Here is a 19,939-nt window from a genome sequence, read left to right as displayed (position 1 = left end):
CAACCTTTCCCTAATAGCACCAGAGAGACTGTTACTTAAGAAGTTGTTACTAAACAAGTTGCAGATAAATTTCAGATTATGTGGTAAAAAGCTGAAAGTGTAAGCTGGGTTGTTTAGGGATGCCTTCATGGAATCATGGGACTTCATGGGGTTCTTGGAGGGTAAATGGTATTTTGGGAGGTAAAGGAAGAAACTGGAAGGCACAGCATGAACAAAAGTAGAAATGAGGGAGGTGTGTCCTTTAAGTGCTTTTGTCCAGGGCTTAGTCCTGCCCTCTGTTCTCATTATACAGGTTTCTTGGGCAATCTCACCCAAGCTTAAATTTGTGCTAAAATTTAACTCCTGAGCGACAAGCATTTATCTCCAGCTGCCTACCTCAGCACCCCCTTATAGATGCGTCATTGACACCTCAGAGTCATCGCATCCAAAACAAGCATTTCATCCTTCACACTGCTCCTTCAGCTTTCCCTGGCTAGGTAGATGGCACCACCAGTTGTTGAGCCAGAAACCAGGAGTTATTCTTTGTCCCTTCCTCTTACTCTCTACCCTTTCTCCCACATCTGATCACAAAATCCTGTTGTTTGTCTTCTAGATAACATCTAAATGACCACCTGTCCTCTCCTTCTCCACTGCTTCCGGACTCCTGTCATCTCTCACCAGGACTAGATTAGCTTCACAGTTGGTCTTTCTGCCTCCAGTTGTCCTCTTTTGGTCCCTTCTTCACACAGCAGTTAAAGTAATCTTCCCAGCAAAAACTTGATCTTATCCTAGCCCAACTTTGGTTTCTGATTGCCATTAGATTTCTCTTGAGTTCAAACGCTTTTACCTAGCTTCTAAAGGCCTTTTATTCTCTGACTCCTGCTATTCCACTCACTGTCTTGCACTCTGCCCTCCAGCTATACTGAATTAATTTGAGCACCCTATGTAGCTTTTACCTGGAAGGCTCCACACATACCCATCCTTCTGTCAGGATCGTCACCCTCCTTGATCCCCAATCTTTTCTAACTGATCCTTGAGATCTGGATTTAAACTTCACTGCCTCAGGGGCATCTTCCCTGACCTCTAGGCCAGGTAAGTCTCCTTTCTGCCTCTCATCTCCACTTCTTTCCTAATGCTCTTATGATAAAACTGATCACATTTTATTGTAAGTATTTGTTCATCTGTCTTCCCTGCTGGACTGTAAGCTCTATGAAGGCAGAGACCAGCCATTGTCATATCCTTAGTATTTAAAAACAGTGCCTGACACAGGATTTGAGCAGGTGCTTAATGAAGGAGATATACAGTTGGCAAATAAACGCGTGCAAAGATATTCAGCAGTGTTAGTTATTAAGGAAATGCAAGTTAAAATCACAGCATGGCTAAATTAAAAAGATTTACCTTGCCAAGTGTTGGCGAGGATGTAGAGTAACTGGAACTCTTACATGCTGCTGGTGCAACTGTAAAATGGTACACCTTTGAAAACAGTTTGGCAGTTCCTTAAAAAGTTAATTACACACCTACCATACAACACAGCCATTTCACTCCTAGTATTTATCCGAGAGAAATGAAAGCATATGTCTACACAAAGTCTTGTGAATGAATGTTTATTGCAGCTTTATCTGTAATAGCCCCAAGTTGAAAACAGTCCAAATGTCCATCAAATGGTGAATAGATAAACAAATTATGGTATCTTGATGTAGCAGAATACTACATGCAACAACATGGATGAAAAAAGAATGATAGTGAAAAAAAACCATGACTGTAAGAGTATGCAGTATTTGATTTGATTTATAGAAAATTCTAAGAGGAAGCATATAATCTTGTAGAAAACAATTCAGCAGTTGCGTCACATTGGGCAGGAGGATGGAAGGAGGGATGGATTACAAAGGAATACAAGGAAACTTTTGGGGGTAATAGATAATGTTTATTATTTTCACTGTGGTCATGGTTTCATGGGTTTATATATATGTCAACTGATCAAATTCAGCATTTTAAATATATGCATTTTATCGTATGTCAATTATACTTCTAAAAAGCTATCCCTCTCTTCCCCCCTCAAAATCCCCAACCCATAATAGGCCCTCAGAATTCATTTGTGGAAAGGAAGAGATACTACCACTGGCGATGTGGAAATGTTTCTAGAGGAGTGAAAGATCTAGGGGGTCAGATTGTGCTGGACCTTGAAGGTCAGGCAGAAAAATTTGAATGTTGTCCAGGGAAGCAGTTCTGGAGTTTTATGATCACAGCCACAATATAGTGAAAGCAGTGTTATAGGAAAATCCTTTTGGCAGCCGCATGTAGGACAAAGGGATTGGAAAATCAACCAAAAAGACCAGTCAAAAAATGTTGACATGATGATCTGTGCGTGGGCTGATGATAAGGGCCTGGCTTATCTGTGATGGCCTTGGCTTAGAAAGGAAGGGACAGCAGGAAAGATAATCTGAAGATCGAATTGTCAAGGCTTGACCTAATATAGAAGAAGGAATAAGTTCTTTACTGAGCATCTACTATGGATTAGACATAGATTTAAGCAATCTCACAAAATTATTCCTGTTTTTTTGGAGAAGACTGAGACTTATCTGTAAATGTACAGAATGAATGAGAGCTTTTTTTCCCTTGAAAATAAACCTAGGGGGACTGTAAGGTCCTTAAGGAAAGGCTTTTTCAGATGCCCTTCAACTTCGAGTCTGATACTCAGAGCTGTGACTGAATTTAGCACTTGAGTACTTTCAGTACTTCAGTTCTACTTTTTCCTCTGTTATATTGATGGTACAGACTGGAGGCCAGGATCCTCAAATGCTATCCATGTAATCTTCCTGAAACTGAACTAAACTACTTTTCCTTGACTTTCCCTTAGGAATGGATTTTTTCAGTCTGAAAATAATAATTTACTATACTCAGCCCTTGATACCCTTACTAACCGACTGAAGCCGAAAGAGCCTGACCAATCCTTGGATGAGCTGCTCAGGTGGGTTAGACCACATATCCCTGAGTGTTGTCCCAAGAAACTCCTAGGAATAAGATTGGCAAAATTTCTTGGCAATAGCTTGGTATTTTCAGTGACCTTTCCTCGTTTATATGAGCTTTCTCATCTGTGTATTCAGATATATCCTGAAGCATTAGAAACTGTTGAATAAATCAAACTAAATCTTCATACATCCTTCATCCTGTGAAGTTTGCCTTTTCAGGTAATGTTGCTGAAAGCACAGGCCATCCGTAGTCAACTCTTGATTATCCGGGAACCTACTGTGTCTCCTAGTAGGGTTGGATAATTAGGTAGCAGTTAGTTACCACTGATTGCCTGTCCACTTGCCTCATCCTGGAAGGAGGGGAGCCTAGGCTGAGGGCACAAGAGGAGAGAAGGAGCTCTAAGTGGCGTGGCTCCCAGCCTCTACCCCAGCTTCAACCAGAGCACCTTGGTCTTTCCCATACCTCCCCTGATAGCCGAGGCCGTCACTGAGTCCGGAGTCAATACTTGTCATTCCTGCCTGTAGGACCTTATTTCATTTTCAATACAGTACTTTTAAATTTGTTTGACTTCCTTCCCACCAATCAATCAGGAGTTGACTCTAGTTTTATTTCAACTACAGTTTTGGATTAATTGTGACTTCTCTCATCTGCTATTACTTCAGAGCATTGAAAGCTAACCATATATGGTACATTTATATGAGAAGCTCTGATTTCTCTGCCTTATCATTTCCTTTCACTTTGTTCCTGTGAGCCCAGAATTTAAACATTATTCTCAGTGTGTTGCCTAATGCCTTAAAGAGCAAATAATTTATCCAGGGTTGCACATGTCAGCATGGCCTAGGCTAGCACCGGGGTGTCTTGGCATGTATGACTTCTTCGAGGCCAGCATTCCATCCACTGGGTTCTGGCCTCCATGCCCCGGCTTTTTCCATACACAGTTATAGATCTCTGTAAGGTCTTGAAAGAAGGTTCTACTAAAGCAACCTGCAAACGAGGAGGATTCTGATTAGACCATTAAATATTTAAGTGGACTTGAATAACTCATGGATTTAGACACGTCTGTAATACTTGTGGTGGTGGTGTTTTTTATTTTTTTTCTTGTCTCTTTACAGCCAGAGCTTCCACTACTTGCAGAATTTCCATCTCAGCATTCCCAATTTCCAGTGTGCTCTTTATCTCATCAGACTTTTGATGGTCATTTTGGAGAAATCTACAGCTTCTACTCAGAACAAAGGAAAAATTGGTGATGGGCCCGATCCTCTTTTTTCCTGCATAAATAGACTTGTAAACTTGGGGCTTCCTAGGACCTTGTAAATTTTATGAGCAAATCTCTCTGTAGCTGTGGATGTGCCCTCTTGCTATACCAAGAAGGACATTTTCCCAGAAGGAGCTATGTCTAATCTCTGCTGACATTGCTTAGGCTGAGTGTGGTTAGTTCCGTTGGCTAGATTTTCTGTTTGGTGGTCTGGCCCCATCCCTGATCCTTTTTCTTTAGCTATCTTTTGACATAGCTCTTAGAATGCATCTCACTGATACAACTTAATTGACAGCACAGACAAAAAGCAAGGAGAACATGAAAAACAACCCTTCATTATTTCCAGTTGCTTTAAAGGGGAGGGTTTGGTTTGAATCTAGGAGACAGTCACTGCTTATTGGCCTGCCAAGGAGGGGCTGAGATGGACTTCTTACTGTCCAGCAGCATTCCTTTTCTCTGTGTGTCTATGTGGTTCACGTTTGTGTCAAGACAGGGTAAGAGGGTGGGACACGTTGGGTCTTAGAGAAATGGCTTTATTTCTGGTAGAAGAACCAGTAGAGAAGGAACTCGTGGCAGCTTTTTTTTTTCCAAATTGTCCGTTAGCCCAAGAACTTCATAGTAAATATAAAAGAATAATCCTTTTGATCAATAATCATCCCCAAAAGCCTGCAAAACAAAAGTGAAGTTCATTTTCCATGAATGAGATGTCTTTGTCTTGTTTCTCCAACAGCTTCCCTGGCCAGACAGTTCCTCTGCCGGGTGTGGCCAAGTGGGGAGAAAGAGAAGAGCAACATTCCTAATGACCAGCTCCAGGCTTTGCTTAGGTGAGAGGCTCAGTTTCTGTCCACAAGCGAAATAGCCTTCATTTTGCCACTGTTCGGATCTCTTGTCTGGTCAAAAACTGAGAAGTTACTTTGGTTAGGAGTAACTCGGAAGCGGTGAAGTAGGTTTGAAATTAACATAATTTGGAATATGTGGATTGTCAGATCCTCTAGTTCTGTTTTATACTGTCAGCTAGTTCATGAAATCAAATCATAGAAGAAGTGGAGGAGTCCGCTGTTGTATTCTGCCATGTTAACCAATGAGTCAGATATTTATTATTGCCTACCATATCCAAGACACAGCCATCACTTCCACGGTGTCTAACTGTGGAATTTAGCCATTCCGATTTAGCCATCATTTCCTTTACCTCTTGACAAGTATTTGGAATCTTTATTTTATTAAAAAATAAATGCTAGGAGTTCTCTGGTGGTCCCGTGGTTAGGACTTGGCGCTTTCACTGCTATGGCCCTAGGTTCAATCCCTGGTTGGGGAACTGAGATCCCACAAGCCATGTGGCGCAGCCAAAAAAAAAAAAAGATTAAGTAAAATAAATGCTAATAGCTGTTTTAAAGCTTAGTGCTGGATAATGTCTCAAGAAAGAAATCTTGATTCAGGAATTCTGTAACATGTGTTTATACTCCTGTTGCTGTCAATGCAGCATCTACCTGGAGCACACAGACAGTGTTCTGAAGGCCATAGAGGAGATTGCTGGTGTTGGTGTCCCAGAACTGATCAGCTCTACTAAAGAGGCATATTCCTCCACATTCCCTACACTGACCAGGTAAGGGAGTTCTCTCCTCTTGTTCTTTCTCTAGGTTAGAATCGCACTGTCTAATGTATGTAGTTTCCAAATAACTATCTTACTCTTCATCTAGTTCTGATACAGAGGGTAGGTACAATCATTCATTCAATGCACAGAATGTCTACTGTGTGTTTTCTCCAAGTGGCTCTCAGCCAGCCCGTGTGAAAGGACCTCACTGATGAATGAATTTTCAGCAGTTAGTCTTCGGAGGCATTGGATATTTAATCACCAGACTTCTATCAATATTTTCATCTTTTAAATGTGAAATTATTTTTCCAATATTTTAACCACCTTTAGAAGGATACAGTGATTGTTGTTATCTAACCATATATGTCTCAATGGGTTTTCTGTCTCATAATATCAATAGTTATCTGACACTTTGCATGGTCTTTACAGTTTATAACACACTCTTACATTGTTTATCTCCTTTGATTCTTTTCATGAATCTGTGAGCATAGGTATCATTACCTGTTTTACTGTTAAGGAAAATGAGTGTTAGAGAGCTTGCTCAAGTTTATATAGGCAATAAAGTAAATATGGAACTAGGAACTTAACCTTGGATATTCTCACCACCGCTTCCCTGCTCTTTCTCTACCACCACGCTCACCCTTCATGAAGTTAATCCCCTTGTTTCACAGGCCATTTTCTTGGCTAAGTCTAAATCCTTCCTGCTCTTGCATCCTCTTAGGGTGGACCCCAGTGAAAGGACATTCAGAGAGGTGGGGAGGGCAATACCTTGTGGTTCCCTGGGAAGAAAGTCTTCCCAGGACTTTCTTTCAGAGCAGTGCATCATTGTGTGGACATCATGCTTTTCTATTCTAGGCACACGTTTGTCATTTTCTTCCGTGTGATGATGGCTGAACTGGAGAAGACAGTGAAAGGTCTTCAGGCTGGAACAGCAGCAGACTCGCAGCAGGTGGGTCAGATATTCCCACACCAAGAAGTAGACTCTAGATTACTTGGAAGCTGCTGATTCTTCTCCTTGGATCCAGAATTTTCTCCTAAGCTATTTCCTTTGAGTTTTTTTTCAAAGAGCTTCTGGTTTGATTTCCTTTCCCTCTAGTTGGAAGTGAGGATTGGGCTCTGTTTTCCCTGGCTACTTCCCAGGGGTAAGCTTGGACTCCATAGACATAGTCTGGAAAAAAATGTCTTTGGTTGCAGCCTCATGTACCAGACTACAACTTGTCATCTGGCATGAGGTGAGCAAGCCTGTTTGAGATGCCATGGTCCTGGGCCTTGGCAGCCTGCTAACCAGAACAGAACTAGCCTGCTGGGAGCCAGGGCTTGCGAAGGGAATCAGAGAAGCCACAGGGAGCCTGCTGCCCCTAGGTATGTTGCAGAGGCTTTTTCCTATTTGGAAATTATTGAAAGGGGTCCTCTTTTTAGAAAGTCTCTATAAGGTACCCTAATATTACCATATATATGCAGGCCTCAGAACCATCTTGTGGGTGCAGTGGTTGCCACATCTCTTGAGGAGGATAATTGCCTTAAATCTCTATACAGCTGTGTAGTTCAAGAACCATATATTAGTGGGAGTACAGTAAGAGAAGTATTTGGCTGTGATTCAGGGGTGCATGTATATTTGGCTGCCCCCAGATTCATGAAGAAAAGCTCCTCTATTGGAACATGGCTGTTCGAGACTTCAGTATCCTCATCAACCTGATAAAGGTGAGTATGGAGGCTCCTTGTCCCATCTCACTGGGTAATTGCAGGAACCACCAAGGGACCTGGCTTCCAAAATGGACCTTCCCTCGGGGACCTGCTTCCCCCATCTTCCTCCCTGTGGCCCACCCACCCTGGATAACCCCTTCCCCTCTTCCTAGGCAGTGTCTTTTCCTTTTCTGCCTCCCTCCCTCCCTGTGTCATTCCCCCTCTCTCTCACCCCACCGTGGGTCTGAGCACATTTACCACTGTCTCCTTTTTCCAACCTGAGTGTCTTCTTTATCCCTCACACTCACTCTATGCTCTCCCACACTCCATGATTTTGCTCAGACTGTTCCTCCAGCTTAGAATGTTATTCTCTCTCCTTTCTGCCTCATTCACTCTTTCTTCAGGCTTCAGATCAAGGTTTGGGACCTCTGCAATGCCATCTTCTTAACATTCCCAGTTGGAATCAATACCTGGTTCCTCTGTGCTCCCCTCTTCCTTTCCTTGAACTTCAGTTACAGTGATTAGTTTATTCTGCTTTGTAGTTGACTTGTTGACATGTTGACATGCCTTCTTCATTTTAGACGTCTCTACAACACTCAGAGCTGTGCTTTGCATGCTGGGGAGGAGGCTGGGGTGCTCAGAGGAGCAGACTTCAGCTTTGGTTTCTTGTCCTTCATCTCTCCAGGTGTTTGATAGTCGTCCTGTTCTGCATGTATGTTTGAAGGTGAGCAATAGACCGGGCCCCTCTTTAGTGTTTATTCTTCCTGTGGGTCAGCTGAGTGGAATTGCTTAATGCCTTGTCCAAAAGCCAGTCTCCAGAATCTTTGCTATCAGGTAGTCTAGAAAAGACCATGGTCATGTTTTCCCATAGTAGTTGGATGGCAAGAGAAGCCAATTTTCTTATGAGTTTGAAAACAAAGTCTTAGAACTAGGATGAGTGGCTTCAGGAGCAGTAGTCACTCCTTGCTGTTCCTTCCCAGGTAACAGGTAAGGAGGAGGAGTGGGTGATTCCTCTTTTTAAAGCCCACGTGTGGCTTTATCAGTGTGGGAGCTGGTATCCGCTGAACTCCTCTGCCGGGGGATATCCCGGATTAGCCCTAGATTTGATGGTAAACCCAATAGCTTAAGAGCTAAGGAAGGCTATAGGGAGAATGCTTCTTCTTTACTCTTGACAGTTCCTTCCAGTGGATGGTGCCCCTTTGTTATTATCACCTAGCTTCTCTCTTCTTTACTCACTCCACCCTGATGCCAGTATGGGAGATGTGTGAGAAGGGGGAGTCGTTTATCTGACTGGTAAATTGGGCAGTTGGTCATGTGTTTCCTCAGCTCTCCCCAGTTCTTTCCTCCCGAGAATAAGTTGTCCTCAGGGAGCTGGGGTTCCCCTCTGTTCCTCTGTGCCCCTCATTCTCAAACTGAGCAATGCTCCTGTGCGTTGTCTGCCTAATTCTGGGCCTTAGCAGGCCCATTTAACTTTTGCATTAAGCTGCATTCTCCAAATTAACCTCTTGGACCCTTTCCAGTTTATTTTTGATACATAAAAATAAGAAAATAAACCCCCTGGTCTGGGAAATGTTATGCTGCCTTAGGCAGGGGCCTTTCTGGTGAAAGACCTCAGCTAAAGGTCATCACCAGTATGTCTCTTCTCTTCAGTACGGGCGTCTCTTTGTGGAAGCATTTCTGAAGCAGTGTATGCCGCTCCTAGACTTCAGTTTTAGAAAACATCGGGTAAGAACTGAGAACAAGGGAGGGTGGGAGGAAGGCTCAAGAGGGAGGAGATATGGGGATATATGTATAAATACAGCTGATTCACTTTGTTGTGCAGTGGAAACTGGTACAACATTATGAAGCAATTATACTCTAATAAAGATCAGAAGAGAAAACATAATTACCAAGAAAAAAGTGAGTACAGAGAGCAAAGACATGCTCTGTACAGTTGTTCAGAAGCTATGTTCGTGGCGACTCCTGGGCTGGTGTGAGGGCGGTCCCCTTGCCCAGGTTCTGGGCCACAGATCTGCTTAGGTACTTCTGGTCACTTCAGCTATCCCCAGAGTTGCCCATGTAGGACTGAATATTCCATAGTGCATTCACCTTCCTACTTCTCCTCCACATTTGAGGATGGTTGTTCCTTTTAGCTTGATTTTATTGTGCTACTGCAGTCCCAGGACCTCACGTATTAGTGTGTCATTTGCTTATTCCTGTGTACTTCTCTAGGTCTGGTCTTGGGAATTAAAAAAAAGCCTCATTTGTGTTGTAAACTCTGTTGTTATAATCGACAGTCTTGGGAGTTTTTTACCCAAGTGGGAACCAGGGCTAGAGTAGTAAAATAAGAAAAGAAATAGGGACTTCCCTGTGGTCCAGTGATTAAGACTCCCATTTCCACTACAGGGGATGTGGGTTCGATCCCTGGTTGGGGAACTAAGATCTCGCATGCTGCACAGTGCAGCCAAAAAAAATTTTTTTTAACTTAAAAATAAAAATAGATAGAGAGATGGTGATTTCTTACAAATGCTTAGCAAGTTGAACTTTGCAAAGCACTCTCACAGTATTCGTTTCGTCCCTCATAACTCAGAAAGAGAAAGGAGAAGACAGCCAGTGAGCACTCCTCCTCCTATTTGAGGGCTAAATTAAGATGATTATCCAGTATCATCTTGAAAAATTATGAATCATTATGTTGTACACCTGAAACTTATACAGCATTGTACATCAACTGAACCTCAATTTAAAAAAGAGGAAAAAAAAAAAGAGGAGATGGTTATCCATATACAGCTGGAAACTGCCGGCTTGATCCTCTTTGGAACCCTTGGTTGCAAGAATATCTTGCACATAAAATGAAATGAGAACGTTTCATATGACCCTTATGAATGTTGTTGGTTATAGGAAGATGTTCTGAGTTTACTGGAAACCTTCCAGTTGGACACCAGGTTGCTTCATCACCTATGTGGGCATTCCAAGGTAAGAGGGAAAGCAGGTCACATCACCAGGCTATCTGTTGGCTTAATCTGTGGTTGCAATTTGGAGATCCATGGGCTCTAGTGCCTTCTTTTTTTTATCCTGCCTGAGCCTTTATTTCTGGGACTGTGTCTGTCCAAAGGCAGTTTATTCAGAGTGGTCAGATCCTTAGTCGCTGGCTGAGACTGGGTAATCATCTAGAGGGGAATTTCTGCATCTGAAATTTGAGTCAAACTCCATAGCCCTATTTCCTCTGGGAGCTCTTCTTTGGTGAGAGAATGTTGGTGGGTGTGTAACTGCTGCAAAGTATCCTGGGCAGGAGGAATATTATGTAAGTGATGACTCTGCTGGAGACAAGAGGTAGTTCTAAAAGCAGCTGTACTACTTATTTGTCAAGGAATACATCTGCCTCTTGTGAGAACATTTTAGCATTAAAGGGCTTTTCCACTTGAAGCCTATAGTTGAGCCGCTTTTTATCTGATGGAACACAGAACCATGGAGCTCTGCAGTCACTGGCAAGCCCAGTTCCTATTGTTCGCTTTCTCCCTTGGTTGTAAACAGTGGAACTGTTTAAGGTGCTGAACAGTGGAATTTTAAGGACTCCCTCAGCTAAACAGGAATACTCTCTGTTGTTTATTATCAGTAGAAAATACGTTCAGGAATGTTTTAGGTAAATTCATTGATAATTGATCAATAAGAGGTTATGAAGAGGAACCGAGACGTGGTGGTGGTATGTATTCTAGGCTCTTTTAGCTTGGAGGACAGCCACCATTCTCTTTGGAATACTCTGCCAGGCCACCTACTGCTCTTTGATGGAATATGTCTCTGGCCTGTACTGGCAGGGCTTATGCTCTTGTTCAGTGTTCAAGGTGTCAGGAATTCAAAAGTTTCTGTATAGGAAATGTGAAAGCATGATGATAAATCCAGATCAGTTGGATGCATTTGTTTCCATTCAGATTCACCAGGATACGAGACTCACCAAACATGTGCCTTTGCTCAAAAAGACCCTGGAGCTGTTAGTTTGCAGAGTGAAAGCCATGCTCATCCTAAACAATTGCAGAGAAGCTTTCTGGCTGGGCAATCTCAAAAACCGGGACTTGCAGGTAAGCCTGGGACCCCGCCAGTGATAATCTCCTACTCCCATTCTTTGTGAGAGCATTGGAAAGTATCTAAGGGAGGTCACCTAAGCCCCACCTCTCTCAGTACTCAAAACTGCTTTTCTCTTAAGTCTGTGACTGTTTAGCTCTTAAAGTTAGGGTACATTGCTTTTGTGCCCTGGTTGCAGGTTGCACTCCTCATCCCAGACAGCGAAGGCACCAAAACATACCATTGATAAAAAAGGCCTCAGACATAGAGGAGCAGATCAGGAAAACCTCTTTCCATAGCTAGAGGGATACCTTTAAGCCCTACTGAGGGTAGATTTAGAATATTTTTGTATATAGAACAAATTTTTGTTTAGTTATTTTGGTTTTTCCCCCTAAAACGAGTCTGTCTTATTCCTGAAATTATTCTCTGGCTAATTTTAACAAATGAGCACTTCTTAGTTCTTTCAATTGTCTGACTAACTGGCTGAAATCTTATGTTGCTTTTACGACTCCTTTGGAGTTACTACAGCATTTTTCAGGTACAGCCCAAGCCCTTCTCATTCATGCTTACAATATCTGAGTCCTATAATCTTATGTATGAAAAGAATAGCTCCCCAGAGAATCAGCTTCCTTTCTTCACATCAGTCTTATGAGGTAGATACCCTTGTTTCCATGAGAAAATTGAAGCTAAGTCAAGTAACTTAGCATTTAGCAATAAGTGAGTAGAACAAGGGTTTGAGTCCAAACAGTCCTGATCCACATTTGATGTTCTTAAACCACTTTAGTATACCATCCTTCAGCCTCTACATGGCCATCTGTGGTTGGTGTGTTGGTGTTTATGTTCACATACCTTAAGGTATTTGGGAAACTTTTAGAACCGTATTTAGCATTACCTGAAAGAGTTGCCAATACAATCTGGCCTTGTAAAACTAGTATGATATTAGAATACAAAGATGAACCCTTTGTAAAACTACGTATTGTATCAGAGCCACAAGCATCTCAGAAACCTTGGGTTGATTATTACTTCTCGGGGACTTCCCTGGTGGCACAGTGGTTGAGACTCCGTCTGCCAATGCAGGGGACACAGGTTCGATCCCTGGTCTGGGAAGATCCCATATGCCGAGTTTAAAAAAAAAAAAAAGAAAGAAAAAAATGACTATCACTTCTCTAGATGCTGGATCACAGGTTGATGTCCATATTTGACCATATTTGAATGACTGTATATCTTTCTTTGCCTGGCCTATAAACTAAGCCTTTCTCCCCTTGAGACCCCAAATTTGATCATTATAACCCACCGTTTGTCACCCATTCACATTCAGGGTGAAGAGATTATATCTCAGAATTCCCAGGAGAGCACAGCAGATGAGAGTGAGGATGATACGTCGTCCCATGTCTCCAAGAGCAAAGCAACAGAGGTATGTCCGCAAAAGGCACCAGAGTGGCATTGATGGTTGCATTTTATTAATTATTCTGAGTTGGTAGAGAATGTAGAACTTCCCCTGCTTGACTTTATAATCAAATACTTCTATGCCATTCCCTCTAAAAAAGCTTCTGTGCTTATATGAATTCTGTGAGGGCCAGGGGAAAAAAAAAACCCACACAATTTTTAAAATACTCAATATTATAATCACAACTTGAGTGTCTCAGGTTGTGGCATATGTTATAGAGTTGAAAATTCCCTTCCTTTATAGCCTCCTATTTTCTCTAAATTCATATCTGAAACCATTTTAGAGGGGAGATAAGAAGAGGTCAAAGTGTTCTCTGAGTGTTGAGAAGAATGAGTTAAACCTTTTAAACATGTTGAATGTATAAAATAGAAATGTGAAAGCCAGAGCACAGAATCAAAAGCTGCCACAACTGAGGACTAAGAGTAGGAGTCTTTATGCTCTTCTGGGCTGCTACTAAAGCTTTTGAGACTTTAAAGAAATCTAAAGAAAAATGTATGTATTTATAGAAGTTTATTACAATTCAGGTGGGTTATAGATAGAGAGAAGCTCAGATTTAAGAGCTCCTGCTGTGGATACAACTTGTAATGCAATTTGAGGCTGATGCATAAGGATCATTTAGTATGAAGAGTTCTTTATCACATGGTCCTCTGTTTTATTTGTATAGAATATCTCCACCTTGTTCTCAAAGGAAGGTTTTGAGGCAGACTATATCCTATTAGTTTGGTGCTTTGTCATAAGCAAACCTCCCAGGTTAGATTTTCCAAACAGGAGAGAATTTTAAGATGGGTTCCTTTTGGATTTTTAATTTAACAAACATTTCACTCTGTATTGAATGCCCATTTTGTTCCTGTGTCACACACACACAGCAGAGCTGGAGGGCCGTGGCTTATTTAAAAATCATGCACATTTGGTTGGGTTGCAGAATGGCTTCAGTATCAGAATGGCTCCCTCCATCATCTTGGCTTAGAGGCCGTGATACGAGAATGGGGGAGCCTTTGATTCATTCTCAAAAGAATGGTTTAAAACCTCTCATTGGTTGTAACAATGATATAGCACAGTCATATATGCTGTGGGAGTGGTACTGCAAGTCATGGGGTCGCCCAAATGACCTAAAATGTTTAATTATCCTTTCCCTCCTAGGACGACGAAGAAGATGAAGCAAGTGATGAGGAAAAGGAGCAGGAGGGTGACGACACTGATGACGACTCTGATTAGAGCGCAGAAGGGTGCTCCCTTCCCATCCCTGCCAGCTACTTACCATTTTTTATCCAGGGTTTCAGATCTGCCGTTTGCCTTTCTAACTGGAAGCATCCTATTTTGTCCTTGAAGAAGGGGCTTTACTGAATCAACTTAATTGTGGATTTCACAGGCTGTCTACTAACATCAAAAACCGCGGCTCAGAGTTCGAATGTAGTGTTACTTATCAACTTAGGCGAACATGGCAGTGCTGTGCTGCGGAATAGTCATGATTCTGGGCTTCAGGAACTAGTTTTGAAACTCTGGATTTATCCTAGAATTTAGGCTTATACCAGTTTTACAAATAAATTCTGTTTTAAGTTCTGCCTCAGCTACCTCATTCCTCTTTTCGAATATCCTTCCTTCATAGGTGGAACTGAATTGGGGTTTGTGCAGAGAAATAATGGAGACGAGTACACATCAGTTCTACTGATTAAAATCATATGTTCCCTATTACAAGGACCCTCTTATTTGAGATGAGAAGATATTTGTGATCTTTTTTAGAGGAGTGACGAATTTCTTTTAATGCCCAAAGAAAGTCGAATGTTTGGCTGCTTTTTAAAATTTTTAGTGGTCATGTAGATATAAGACAAAGGAGAAAAAGGCAGCATCAAACTCATGTTAACTTTGCATATATAGTTTTTATTTTATTTCCACATTATTCTGAGTTATACCTATAATCAAATTACAAAAGTGCTATAAAATTACTTGTAGTTTATTAAAAATAGAACATTAGGAGTATACTTCAGCTAAAACAGGGACCTCTCCTGTCTTCTGCCAGATAGCCCAGTTTCAGTGCTGCTACCAAGTTCTTTTTTTGCCAGGCTGTAAATATTATTTAATATTTGTTATATTTCTACCCATTTTGGTACTCTCTGGTGGTATTAGGGTGTGGCTGGTTAGGTTTTTATGTTGTTTTTTTTGGTGGGGGAGGTTGTTTTTGGTTTTTAAATTAATCATTGGCCCACATATAGATTTTTGACCCCTCCATCCTCACGTACATAGAAATCCATAATCGCCTTCCTTGACACTGTTTCCCCAACTCATTGTGGTCTTCAGTGTTGAAAAGAGTTCATGGTAGGCTCATTGGTTTATATGGTTTGTTTAATAATTCTTTATCACATGTACATGTCAGTGCGAGTTTGACTCTTTTAAATGGTTGTTCAGCTTTACAGTGCAAATGTGCTCCCTTGCTCTGTCACTGGCCCATTTTTGGAGGGGAAGGAAGGAGAGGGGCTCCTGAATTGTCAGTGCTTGACTGAGGAAAGCAAGATGGCTGGGGCAAACACAGTTTCCTTTACATGCAAAGGTCTATGTAAGCTTCAGGCACACAGCAGAAGGCGTGGTGTGAGGAATGGGGATCCGATGAGGACCCTTTACTTGGAGTGTTGCAAGGCAAAGGTGCACTTCTTGTAAGTTGCATACAGCAAGAGGATGGAGCGCAGCATCTGTTTGCACATGGTCACTGTCATCTGAATCTGAGGCTCCTTAAGTCCAGTGGGCCACTGGTGCTCCCGGCTGATGATTTTGCAGAAGGCTGACTTGTCTGAAACTCTGAAGGTCCCAGTCCACTTTGGCGGCTGAGCCGTGATGACCCTGCCAAAGACAGAATCCACTCCACTGAGGCGGACAGGCTGGGGCTTCCTGACCAGCCCTTTCTTGTTGTTCATGGTTCGGAGCTCTGATGTGTGGCAGGGCAACTTGGGACTCACCCTAGGCTCTAGGAATGGGCTATCTAGAACTAGAGTGACCTCTTGAAAGCACAGCTGCACTTCAAGATCAGAAGGGGTGTGTGGGAAGCAGGGGGAAGCCCTAAAGGGGTGCTTGGAAGAAGGTGTAGGTGTTGTATGCCGCAGCCATTGGAAGCTCTCATCCAGTGGGGTCCATGGTGACCAGAGCTGGTATCCTGCCATTGACAGTCCTAGAGGAGAGGAATCAGAACATCGAATTTTCCTAGCATGCTTTTGGCAAGGGCATGGCTATTCAAATTCACATCTCTGTCTCATTATTGACTTTAACATACTCTGTAGTTCTCATGAACAGATTCCAGTAGATGTTAGGATACTAGTAATTCTGTAAAGGGCAGTAGAGGATAGGGACAAGTATTGAATCTGGCAACTGTTAAGTGTACTTTATTAAACCTTATCACAAGCCCATTTTACAGATGAGGAAATCGATTTGTCCAAAATGGAGTATTCCTGTTCGGCATTAGGATCTGTGCTGTGCTGATAACTGCTAAAGTCAGAATCTATGCCTCTCAGGTGGCAGAAGCTGCTGGCACTTCATGATGAGACAGTATGTGTGGATGGATGCTCAGAAAGCTGTGTCTTGCCAAATATTTGTGACTCTAAATCCCGTGTTTTTATACCGGTGGTTCTGAAAGTATGATTCTGGGACTAGCACCATGAGCATAATCTGGGAATGTGGAAGAAATGCAGGTTCTTGGGCCCTACCTTAGACCTAGAATCAGAAACTGGGGGGAAGGGCCCTGCATTCTGCATTTAAAGAAACCCTCCAGGGGAGTCTGATGTTCCTTATAGTTTGAGAACTTCTTATGCTGATCCTTTAAGGAACTTCAGCTTTTACTATTCTTAATTATGGAGGCAGTCTCCTCTTGGCCCTAAAAGCCTCTTTTCTGACACGGGGAGCAGCTTTCCCAAGAGCCCTGAGCTACTTACATACCACCTCAGAAGAACTATACCAGGCTGGGAGGGAAAAAATTTCGAAACACCAGTCTTTTGAAGTTTTTAAAGATTTTTCTGGTTCTTCTAGGTGTATTTTGTTTTTGTTTTCTTGTTATTTTTTTCCTATCTGTGAAAGACCCACAGGTTAAGAACTTGATTTTTTTTTTCTTTGAAGATAAAGGAAAGGGCTGGGAGGATGTTGCTAACTCAAAATTTATCCAAGTAGAATTTGAACTTCCCATCTTTCTCCTTTTAAATTGCCAGTATATAAAGGATTTCACTGACTTTAAGAGAAGCTAACATTTTTTAAGCACCTACCTATTATGTGAAGGGGCATAGCAGATACCTTTTCTTTCCAGTCAAGTGTACTTCTCTGCCCCTTCTCTATTCTCCCACAAGGGTAGCAGCAGATCTGATCCCATCCCATCCTGTAATTGCCCAGGAAATTCTGTGAAAAGTTTTACACCTCCATCATAGTTTGTGAGACAGTAAAGTTGGTTTTTTAAAGAGAATTGTTAGTAACATTTCAAACCAGAAGACCTGCCCCTGAAAGTGGTTAGTAGAAAGATTTGTTGATTTCCTCCAACTGGTATGTCTCCTTATCTGTGCAGGCCCCTGTGCATACTATGTTCAAATATCTGGACTGCCTTAGCATGAGAAATTGACACCCAAGGGATAGTCATCTAGTCCAAACAGTGTATGAAAGCCTTCTGGTGCTTGGTATTAGGACCCTAGGAGCATATATCCAGAATCAGGGCTGCTCTGGTACACCACCAAGGCAGGGTTGGTGTTGAGGGTGTTAAGGCCTCTGAGCATATGATCAAAAATAAATAAAAAATCCCAGGAGCCTCTCCTCTCTTGTCTCCTAAGAGGAAATAGGGCCACAGGGAAAAGGCTTTATCAAATGTCCAGCCTAAATATTTGGCAGAACCAACATGGCATGAAAGAGGGCTTCTGACCCCAGGTCTTTCCACCACTTTCACACAGAGTTTAAATAAAGATAGTTCACCCTCCAGGCCCACCACCCAGAAGTCACCATCATCCACTCCAGGAGGGGTTGAACCTAGGAAGTCTGTTCAAGTTGCTCTAACAGCTCCCAGGTAGGGAACACCTGGTTCTAGCCCAAAAGGCTTCCCCTTCATACCACTCCTCCCATGCCAAGGAACCCAGTCCCTCGATTTCCCCACCTGGAACAGGGGAAAGCAGCGTCAAAGTGCAGCTGAGGTCTTCGTGAACTGTGAACTGCGATCCGATCCCGATTCCGAGGAGCTGGAGCTGCCCTGAGTGAGGGAGGCGCCCCCTCCCGGCCGGAAGAGGGGCTTGTCCCCCGGGGGTCCGTACCGAGGGGCTGGGGCCAGACAGCCCAGGCCGAGGCGGCGGTGGCGGTGGGAGCCCGGGCCCGGTCCCACCATCCGGGCTGGGGGCTCACCTGCTGAACTCTGCGGGCCGCACACTCCAGAGTGGCTGCCGCTCTTCCCCGGCCGCATCTTTTCTCCACCGGGCGCCTGGCAACCGCCTTTGTGACCCAGGACCGCGGGGGAGCCCGAGCCACGGCGGGGTAGGGGTGGGGGGGCTCGAGGCGCCCCGCTGGGAGGCCCCAGCTCATTGCAACACCTGGTTCAGGACTCAGCCTTCAAAGAGTGCTGGTTAGAATCGCGTCCTCTCTGTTCCCCTCCACGTCCTCCCCACCTCGCCACAGTGGTGTGCCTTTGATCTGGTCAAAGAGGCCAGGAACCTGCATAAATGTCCCGGGAGCTGTAGTGTTAAAATGTAAGCTCTACTCTTTAAACCCTGCTCTGGGTATTCAGGTTGAGTTACTCAGAATTCTGAAGGCTTTTGCTGCTGCATTGGAATGATCCCAGTGTGGGGGCACAGGATTTATACATGCTCGCCTGTCAAGAGCAAAGAAGATTCATCTCCCCTTGGCATCCCTACCAAACACTCTGCTTTCTGTTAAACCTCAGCAAGGAAGATTATGTCCCATTCTCACAAAGGTGAAAAGCTGACACTTTCACCTTAGTAAAGGAGTGATTTGACTACTTTTAAACCTCATTGCAAACAATTACTCTGGAAGGCTGGAGGAAGAGGAGTCTAGCCATTGACTCCTATATCCTCAGTACCTATCACAGTGCCTGGCAGGGTGCAGTATTTGTAGGAGGAATTAACTAATGGCCCACCTGCCCTTCCCTTATATACCCAGAAATTGCCCTTGCACTTTGTGAACCACAGAACACAGCACACACAAGAGCGATCACCATTTGTCTGGCTCTTTGGGTGAAGCTGAAGGGGAGAGACTGAGGCCCAGGATTGGGGTCAGGCAGAGATCCTGGTTTGGAACACTAGATAGTCTTGAGGGACTTGTTAAGAATTGTCAGATGTCCACTGTGTGTGTGAATCTCTGTGGAAGAAGAGCTGAGTGGAGAGATTTGGAAGTGGAGGCAGAAAATAGGAGAGAGGGGCAGAGAATGATGAATCTTGGAAAAGACTAAAATGATTAAAAAAATTTATTCATTATTTATTTACTTATGTATTTTGGCTTGGAAAAGACTAAAATGATTTTTTTAAAAACATTTATTTATTTATTTATTTATTCATTTATTTAGGTTGCTCTGGGTCTTAGTTGTGGCACACTGGATCTTCGCTGCGGCATGTGAACTCTTAGTTGCAGCATGCATGCTGGATCTAGTTCCCCAACTAGGGAATTCAACCCGGGCCCCCACATTGCAAGCATGGAGTCTTACTCACTGGACCATGAGGGAAGTCCCCTAAAATGATATGAATTACAACTTTTTTCCCCCACTAAGTTTATTTTCCTCTTGAATAAAAGAGACACTTGTTATTTTAAAAGCAAACAAAACAGCAGTGTTTTTTATTTTTTTATTTTTTTAACATCAGTGTTTTTTAAATGAAAGTTCCCCAAAGCAAAATTGTATGATTAAAAATTGTTGGATAGAGAAGGCTTTATGCTGTTATGACAATCTGTGCCACAGTCTTCTTATCTTCCCAACATTAAGGGATGTATTCCCAGAGGTACTATTTGCCATCATCTCCAAGTCTGA

General features: G+C 42.9%; 2 protein-coding genes across 7 annotated transcripts in view; one reads left to right on the top strand and one right to left on the bottom strand.

Moving 5' to 3' along the window:
* FANCD2 (FA complementation group D2) overlaps nt 1–14,518 on the top strand; it is a 49,300-nt gene extending 34,782 nt beyond the window's left edge. For 3 of the 6 annotated variants that reach the window (XM_057706564.1, XM_057706562.1, XM_057706563.1), the window contains 12 exons: nt 2,837–2,947; nt 4,062–4,192; nt 4,935–5,028; nt 5,685–5,807; nt 6,651–6,744; nt 7,425–7,496; nt 8,164–8,202; nt 9,129–9,203; nt 10,356–10,430; nt 11,384–11,530; nt 12,832–12,927; nt 14,101–14,518. In XM_057706564.1, coding sequence (XP_057562547.1) covers nt 2,837–2,947; nt 4,062–4,192; nt 4,935–5,028; nt 5,685–5,807; nt 6,651–6,744; nt 7,425–7,496; nt 8,164–8,202; nt 9,129–9,203; nt 10,356–10,430; nt 11,384–11,530; nt 12,832–12,927; nt 14,101–14,175 — 1,132 coding nt within the window. In that variant the 3' untranslated portion in view covers nt 14,176–14,518. Of the gene's footprint in view, nt 1–2,836; nt 2,948–4,061; nt 4,193–4,934; nt 5,029–5,684; nt 5,808–6,650; nt 6,745–7,424; nt 7,497–8,163; nt 8,203–9,128; nt 9,204–9,300; nt 9,378–10,355; nt 10,431–11,383; nt 11,531–12,831; nt 12,928–14,100 lie in introns of those variants that run through there. The other 3 variants (XR_009048845.1, XM_057706565.1, XR_009048846.1) reach the window with 3 other exon arrangements.
* Nucleotides 14,519–15,282: 764 nt separating this feature from the next.
* Nucleotides 15,283–18,352, bottom strand: FANCD2OS (FANCD2 opposite strand). Its single transcript, XM_057704320.1, has 2 exons — nt 18,310–18,352; nt 15,283–16,117 (listed from the first exon to the last, which is right to left on the bottom strand). Exon 2 carries the CDS (start codon nt 16,107–16,109, stop codon nt 15,573–15,575), a length of 537 nt encoding a protein of 178 aa, XP_057560303.1. The 5' UTR covers nt 16,110–16,117; nt 18,310–18,352; the 3' UTR covers nt 15,283–15,572.
* Between the last annotated feature and the right edge of the window lie 1,587 nt (nt 18,353–19,939).

Source organism: Hippopotamus amphibius, chromosome 13 (assembly GCF_030028045.1).
Source record: "Hippopotamus amphibius kiboko isolate mHipAmp2 chromosome 13, mHipAmp2.hap2, whole genome shotgun sequence".
NCBI classification, from domain to species: Eukaryota; Metazoa; Chordata; class Mammalia; order Artiodactyla; family Hippopotamidae; genus Hippopotamus; species Hippopotamus amphibius.
This window is presented reverse-complemented; position numbering and strand designations above follow the sequence as displayed.

Excerpts from the sequence above, each read along its gene's own strand:
- FANCD2OS (XM_057704320.1), bottom strand. The coding sequence starts at position 16,109 with ATGGCAGGATACCAGCTCTGGTCACCATGGACCCCACTGGATGAGAGC.